The sequence below is a fragment of the Bolinopsis microptera genome, chromosome 1 (assembly GCF_026151205.1).
Source record: "Bolinopsis microptera isolate Bmic1 chromosome 1, MBARI_Bmic_1.0, whole genome shotgun sequence".
NCBI lineage: Eukaryota > Metazoa > Ctenophora > Tentaculata > Lobata > Bolinopsidae > Bolinopsis > Bolinopsis microptera.
In genome coordinates, this window is record NC_087072.1 from 22,563,620 (window position 1) to 22,571,718 (window position 8,099).

Sequence of the window (8,099 nt, forward strand, 5' to 3'; positions counted from 1 at the left end):
CTCGGGTAATAGAAAGAACGTGACTTTTTGAGGGGTGAAACACCATCTTATTAATATTATGATGTGCCCAATTTTGAAGACTGTTAATATCCCGCTATCCCGCTGGAGCAGCCAATGGTCATCCTGAGACGTAATTCTACGCCATATTTTTGTATCATTAGCATACATGGTTATATTTGTTTCCGGTGACAAATCTTCTGTAATGTCATTAAGAAATAGTATAAATAAAGTTGGCCCTAAATTTAGCCCTGAGGGACACCCGATCTTTCCTGCCAGGGAGCAGACATTTTATTTCCAATGACAACCCTTTGGTATTTGTATTCAAGGTAGCACTTGAAGAATCTCAGTAGAGATGCATCAATGTTATATTGTTCTTTGAGCTTCAACAGAATTATGTCGTGGTTGACAGAATCAAAAGCTTTTTGGAAATCAAAGTATATTATGTCAGTGCGAACATTGTCATTGACAGATAGGGCTAAGCTGTCACAGAAATTTACTAGCTGAGTTGTACAGGATTTCCTACTCATAAACCCATGTAATGTTGGCGTTGATCGATAAGATGTTCACATCGATTGAGCAATTCGATCTCTCTCTCTGTTCTGGTCAACGATTTCTCGCCTCCTACTTTAATAGGGAGGTCTTATCGCCGTGCCCACAGAATGCAACTCCTGCTAGCTGCATGCCAGGACTCCCAAAGTATATACGAAATCATAAAATAATAAATATCAATGCAACAGACCCCTGGAGTCTTGAAGCTGTCGCTACCTGGCTCAGAGCAAACCCACTCCGTTGTAGTACTTCTGCGGAGTGCGGGCAGACAAGGGACTTCCGAGCAAGGTCAAAGCCTGGGAGATATGTCTCTATGCAGAGATGGGCCTAGGTTGAGTTCCTAGTGTGGGATTTAGCGAAAGTTCCTGGTGAAGAATCGAAGGAGGTTACCCAAAAGGGTTTTCCCTATCCAGTCTTTTCGACTGTTCCACAAATTTGAAGATATGGTTGTATTTTACTGTTGTTAAGGTAGAGTTTATCAATTATCCTCATTCTGAACGTCTTGATCTGGAATCTGGATGCACTTGCAGAGGAGGTGCTGGAATGGTTATCCAAACTTTTTATAGGCACAGGAGCACAAAGTGAATCACGAGTAATAACATGAAAACAACAGTCATCAAATTGAATTAAAATTGTAAAAGAATACACGAAAATTAAACATTCAATAGGCAGCCCAAATTCTTTTTATCAAAAAAATCAATAAGATTGGTACGGTAAAATGTACAACTACAAGTATTTTGGTTTAAGACGGCTCTTGTTGAATCGCAATAGTCATAACAAAACCCTAACTCTAACCCCATAACAATATCCCATAACCGTAAACAGTCGTGTGATCAAAAACATCCATGAAAGGACATTTCATAACCTCAAGGCTCTTCAAAACAATTTAAATACGGCTTTAGATCAGTAATCTTGCAAATAGAGGGGCTAGTAACAGTAAAGTTGGCTTCAGGTTGTCTACTCCGTCATCAGCTTCATCTGAAAAGTAAATATTTTAACAAGTTGGTATCATGGTGGAGGACAGAAGAGCTCCTATTTCTAGTCTAGACTTTAAAACGTCTTCTCTCCTTTCTCACAATATTGATCAAGCGCTTTAAATTAAGAAGTAGATCATCTTCTAGTTATAGAAGATGCCTTTTCAGAAAAAATTAAATCACCTTCATCATCGTCATCATCTTTATCGTCATCATCATCATCATCTGTGTCATCATCATCATCTTCATCATCATCATCTGTGTCATCACTATCGTCGTCCTTGTCATCATCATCATCATCATCATCTTCATCGTCATCATCTGTGTCATCACTATCGTCGTCCTTGTCATCATCATCATCTGTGGGGAAATGGAGGCTCAATTCAAACAAAAAGAATGTTTGGAGGGTGACATTACGTCGGCGAATTAAAACAATCAAATTGATGTTTCCCAAATTGATGTTTCACAATTTCGATAAAATAAATAGCGACGTTTAATTTTCCATATCTCATGACTCACCATCATCAGTATCATCCGAATCTGTATCCTTAGCAGATTCTATTGGCTCTGCAGCCGGCTCAGCTACTTTTGCATCCGGAACTGATTCTGCAGGTTTTGCCACAGCAGACGCATCTTCTTCTGCAACCGGAGCTGGATCTACAGCCGGAGCTGGATCTTCAGCCGGCTCCGGATCGGCAGCCGGCGCACTTTCTGCTTCTGTAAATAAAATTGCAATTGGTTGCTGTTACGTGGCAGCCTAATGGCGAGCAAATTTAATAATTCACCTTTATTGTTCAATCCATATATGACATGATAGAGAGGTCCAGCCATTTTCTTAAATTCTTTCATGAAAATTTTTCCCCTAACCTCGATTTTAGGTGCTGATTTTAAAGACGCGTTTAAATGTTAATAAGCCATTCAGTCGTCAGGAATCGTCGAGTGGTTTTAAAAATTTCAACTGTCATGGATTTGATTTTTAAATGTTGATGTGGAGCTGGCTTTTGTTCTCAAATCTCCATTATATTATCCGGAGGCCCCTATTAAGGTTTAAAGGATTTTTCAGAACCGTGCATAATCTAGCACACATTCAGATCGATTTTTCTGGCGATTAAAACTTTTTAAAGTGATACTCAAAGATTAATGTAGAAGTAATAATCGACAAATTTAAGTTTAACAACCTGCTGCTCGTGCGACGACGGCTGACACTGCAAAAATAGTCAATACTACAAACAGCTTCATTCTCGAGAAAATCCTATATCAGCACCCTAAGGAAAGTGGTACATGATGATCACTCAAATTATATTTGTATGAAAAGCTTTTATTCTGATTATTTGAGGGATTGAATGGTTAGCTTCATGAAAATATATGTAATAAATCTACAAAATAAAGACAAATATTAGAGTATCAAGAAAAATGACAATGATCCAAACATAACTGATTTAAGTTTAACACAATCGAATTCTGATTAACGATACAATTTTAATGAATCGAAAATGAAAGCGAAATAAAACGTTACAACGTATCACTCATCCTGTAATAATCATATTTGTATTGGATTTTAATTCATGAAATCAAGCACGTGACTAATTAATAATAAAACTAAATGACCACATTGGTGAAAATGAATTCACGTGACTCTTTCACTTACTAGCAAAGATTCGTTTCACGATAAAAACTAAATAATGCACTTTGTAAACATATTAATCTAATTACTAATTAATCTAAATCACTTAATATTATCTTTACTGGCAGGAGGCAACATTTACTGCGATCAGAAAATAAAATTGTTATTGGCGAATAAAATAATACCTTGATAATTAAATGGTGATTAATAAAATTACAAGTTATCTTAATACTTATCAGACAGAGACTTTCTTTAACGATGACTAATCAAGTTCCCCCAATTATCACGTAGGTTAGTTAAATACTTTAATTGGCAATTAATCGAAAAATACTGAGACTTGAGAGGAGTTACACTCGGAAAAATGAGAGATGTCTAAGGTTTTTTATTCCATTCATGTTCAAACAAAACGATATTTTACATGTGTTGTTTAATCAAATTCCGAACAGTGCCTTGAACATGTTTCTGATAATTTGCCATACTTTGTCCCGGATGAGTCTGGTAAATAGGATATAGAGCAGAGGAGAAATAGCCACTGAGCAGAGAAGAAGAGCATTTCCTAAATCCAGCCAAACTCTGCCACTTTCACTTGCTATCATGCCGACAGAATCCTGCGAGACGAGGATGAAGATCCATGGTATGCTGGATGTTATGTGGATGAGTGTCAGAAGGACCAAGGACCAAGGTATCTCCTTCTTTCTCAGGAGATCAGTTTGTTCGGTGACAAGAGAGAGGCGTCTCACTGCTTCTTTAAATAGCGGCTTTATACTCCGAAGATCGTGAGATTTCGCGCTTTCCTTTTGTTTGTGCCAGTCTGTTGATAGCAAATTGGCAGAGCTTGGACATTGGAGAGAGAATTTCTTTGACTGCCAAGTTTCAACTTCTGATGATGAATGAAGTGGGTTGGTCAAAACAGTTCCATGTGCTGGAGGTTGCGGCTCCCCGTGCACAGTTAGTGGTAGTGGAGATTTCTCACATGAGCGATATTCCCAAGGTAAGAACCGGAGCAGATCGCCGATTCCATTGGAAGGTTTTCTTTGTCGCTCTTCGGTACAATGACTTCCTTTATTTGGTGAACCTTCTGTTGCTTTTTTGTGCTCCTTCTCAATAAAAGCTGAAAGTTCTTTTGGTGTAACAACAGAGACATTTGTTATCACGACATCAGAATCGCTTTTTGCGCTCTTATCTTCCTTCGTCTGTTCTTCCGGGATGATGCTGTTATTATTGGTAAAGATTAGGTTTGTTTCAGTGTGAATGGAAATGTTGTTCAGATTGAGAGCATCTTTGTCGATGGTCAGGGAGACCTTATTTACGATTGTGATGCCTGCTTGATTAAGATCACAAACTTGCACCCTCGGTTTGTCAGGAGTTGCAGTTCCGGATTTGGAATTTTCAAATTTTCTCCCTCCTGGAGACTGGTCATTGTTCCCTGGCAAGGAGGTCTTTCTTTTCTGGGCCCTTTCTCGATGTTTCTTCAGCACATTGTATACGTAGATATAGATTCCTATTACGATGAGCGTAGGAAGAAGAATCCCCAGGGTAACATAAACTGATATATATCCGTAGCATATAGAGTTGCATTCCAAGTGGCAAAGTCCGAGGATAGTGTCGTAATACGGCTGACAGGTCCCCAGAGCAGGCCAGAGAGCAATCAGTAGTGCGAATATAACAGCTACCACACATGCTACTACTTGATACTTTATGAGTAGGATATTCCGGTAACGGAGAGGATACTTGATGAATATTAGTCGTGATATTGTGATGAGAAGTATTGCCAAAATGGGTAGTGTCATGGTGAAGAGGGTGAGAGACTTTGTTACCCCACAAGGCAGGGCCTCAGAGAGAAGATAAACGAGGAGGATTCTCAGAAAGAGGAGAACTTCTGTGACTGAGTAAAACACCAAACCTATGTAGAGTTTTATGACTCGTTTGAAGTAGGTGAAAATAGTGAAGATAAGCATGGAACAGGAGATGAGAAGAATCAGTGCTGATGGAATGATGGCAACTTTGGTTGTGTACATTTCAGCAATCTGGTTCGGCAGGATCTCTATACCGTCAGGGCCTGGTGTTGTGCTGCTTCCAACGATAATAACTTTTGCAAGATGAGAGAGGTCATGGTGCGTATGATGGTCCTTGTGACCCATGAAAGTCAGCAAATCAGTCAGCGGCGGAGAGGTAGTGTAATCCGACATTTCCTGAGTGTTTTATTTATCAGTTTCAGCAAATATTGACTTCCTCGGATAGAAAATTATGCTACTCTATGGTTTAAGAAATAGTTTCAGACTCTTTCCATTAAATTCCAGGATCAAACAAATGTTGCACAAATTCACTAAATCTACATCAGCTAAAAATCTACTCTGACGTAAAATTAAGCCCAGAATGGGAGTATCACTTTATAGTCTCCATTTCTCTTTACACGCTACTACTCACTATCAACATTCAACGAGCCTCTTAGCAGATTATTTAATCATTCACTGCCAAATTTAATTGGTAAATAATTAAATCTTTGTTAACTGTTCGTCACAGTAACTAAGTAAGCTTGTTTTTCAACAGAGAAGCAGTGAGAGAAAAACTGAAAAGCAAATAATGGCACTATCCGTCGCGGAGTAGAGTCCGCGGCGGAGCCGCCGGACTCCGAGCGGACTCCGAGCGGACTCCGGCGGTGCTCCGCCAAAATGTATTTACACTGGACTCGAGTACATTTTGGCGGACTCCGAGCGGAGCCGAGCGGACTCCGAGCGGACTTTAAAGTCCGCCGCGGACTCCGAGCGGCTCCGCGGCGGCTCGGCGGAGTGTCCGCCGCGGACTAAGCCACTAGGCGGACTCCGGTCCGCCGCGGACTCCGGCGGAGTGCTTGGCGGACTCCGCCGGACCTCTCCGCCAGACTTGAATCCGGCGGAGTCCGGCGGAGCTTGGACTCCGCTCGGAGTCCGCCGGACTCCAACAGAGTCCACTGACTTCCGACTTCCGACTTCCGACCCTCGGCTAAATTTGTCACGTGACATACAACATAGCCAATAGCATTTTGCGATATTGTGGTCAGATGAAAAGGTCGCTAGTGATAAACCTTAACCATTACCCTCACAATGTCAATAGTGTACAACTCTAGTCCTAACTTTGACCCTATAATGTATAAACGTTGACCCTAACCCTCCACCAAACCGCCAGCAGCGAAATATCAATGTCATTGACTGGTCACGTGACCAAAACAATTTTTGTCATATTATCTCATATAGGGAAGCGCTTTTAGTTTTACCCTACACGTTGCATGTGGCGTCATTCGGCCGGATCCCAGCAAGCAAAAATACGTCGACCATCACAGGACGACGCCAGCACTCTCTACGCTTTGCTCTAACCAGAGCCCTCTCACTTGCAGTAGCGCGCGACCGCAGTACGCGTAGGCACATGTGACATGGCTATGTGAATTCGTCGACGTGCGACGAGCAACGAGAAAAATTGCGTGGCGCGTCGGGTGGCACATCTTAAGGGGTGATACGAGTATAAATTTCGATCGCTGACGTACAGCGAACATCACAGCTGCGAGTGGCGTCAGCTAGTAGGATTTCATCCTACAATGCAAGGCACATCGCGTTCATCTAGCTAACCAGGTGCTTTCGCGCCGCTGCGGGCGCGCTTGTTCCACAAGTCATTTCCGGCGGTCGCACGCTACTGCAAGCGAGAGGGCTATACTTAGAGCAACACATCGCGCCACAAGCCAAATATTTATCAACATCTAGACTAGCTACGCGGTCCTTTTCCGCATGCGCTCGCGCTGTGCTCAAAAATTGACGTCGTCAATCAATCAACATCAAGATTTTAGTTTTACATTTGACCTTTATGTCAAAAAATCTCTGAATTTTCAATCGGTGGTCGATGTTACCTGAGGACCTCAGGCTTCGTCCTTACTTCGTCACAGGACGATCGGAGCTCGAAGAGCGTAGAGAGTGCTGGCTGGCGTCGTCCTGTGATGGTCGACGTATTTTTGCTTGCTGGGACCCGGCCGAATGACGCCACATGCAACGTGTAGGGTAAAACTAAAAACGCTTCCCTATATGAGATAATATGACAAAAATTGTTTTGGTCACGTGACCAGTCAATGACATTGATATTTCGCTGCAGACGGTTTGGTGGAGGGTTAGGGTCAACGTTTATACATTATAGGGTCAAAGTTAGGACTAGAGTTGTACACTATAAAGTCCGCTCGGAGTCCGCTCGGAGTCCGCCAAAATGTACTCGAGTCCAGTGTAAATACATTTTGGCGGAGCACCGCCGGAGTCCGCTCGGAGTCCGGCGGCTCCGCTGCGGACTCTACTCCGCGACGGATAGTGCCCAAATAATAGTAATCGAATGTCATAATTTCGATTTCATTCGCTACGGCTCCATGTAGCCTGGCAAATTAACATCCAAAGAGAGCTTTGCATGCCAAACATTAGTTTCATTCGACAATTTGGAAAATATCCTCAGGAAATCGCAGAGATAAATTAGATATATTAGATATATGTGCTAATACTATGTACAATTTGAAAGTTGAAACAATGAGGACGACAAAGTTTTTACTGATAGTGATAACTACTGAGTTTAGTAAATATTTAAGACGGGATATTAATTTTCAAGTATTCCGAGCCATAGCAAAATTGGCGAAATCTGTTCTGTGAATTTGATTACTGAGATGGATGTTAATAAAAGCATATAAAAATTATTAAACGATCAAATGGTTGATTCAAGAACATCAATGAATAACTTGATATGTTATAATATGACCAATGATCTACAATTGACATTAAATTATCGGTATCAAGCGTGCAGCAACCGTCAAATTAAAGTTAAATGTCCACGTTAAAGTATGTATAATTATACTTATAGTCATACATTTTATATTCATATGTATTTATACAATATACATATTACTTAGTACTTACAGTAATAATTATTAATTTTCTATAAAATGTGGAACT

The 8,099-nt window shown here is 41.0% G+C and overlaps 2 protein-coding genes across 2 annotated transcripts; both read right to left on the minus strand.

Moving 5' to 3' along the window:
- Positions 1-1,165: 1,165 nt before the first annotated feature.
- LOC134821319 (trigger factor-like) lies at positions 1,166-2,826 on the minus strand. The gene is made up of 4 exons (XM_063832051.1): positions 2,702-2,826; positions 2,043-2,240; positions 1,707-1,883; positions 1,166-1,527 (listed from the first exon to the last, which is right to left on the minus strand). Exons 1-4 carry the CDS (start codon positions 2,760-2,762, stop codon positions 1,448-1,450), a joined length of 516 nt encoding a protein of 171 aa, XP_063688121.1. The 5' UTR covers positions 2,763-2,826; the 3' UTR covers positions 1,166-1,447.
- Positions 2,827-3,574: 748 nt separating this feature from the next.
- On the minus strand, positions 3,575-5,340 carry LOC134821309 (uncharacterized). The gene has a single exon (XM_063832040.1). It carries the CDS (start codon positions 5,334-5,336, stop codon positions 3,579-3,581), a length of 1,758 nt encoding a protein of 585 aa, XP_063688110.1. The 5' UTR covers positions 5,337-5,340; the 3' UTR covers positions 3,575-3,578.
- Between the last annotated feature and the right edge of the window lie 2,759 nt (positions 5,341-8,099).

Bases quoted from the DNA above. Each gene is read 5' to 3' on its own strand.
- LOC134821319 (XM_063832051.1), bottom strand. From the start codon at position 2,762: ATGAAGCTGTTTGTAGTATTGACTATTTTTGCAGTGTCAGCCGTCGTC. The intron at 2,241-2,701 runs GTTGTTAAACTT...TTTTATTTACAG, and splicing joins CGTCGTCGCACGAGCAGCAG to AAGCAGAAAGTGCGCCGGCT. The intron at 1,884-2,042 runs GTGAGTCATGAG...ATTTCCCCACAG, and splicing joins TTCGGATGATACTGATGATG to ATGATGATGATGACAAGGAC.
- LOC134821309 (XM_063832040.1), bottom strand. From the start codon at position 5,336: ATGTCGGATTACACTACCTCTCCGCCGCTGACTGATTTGCTGACTTTC.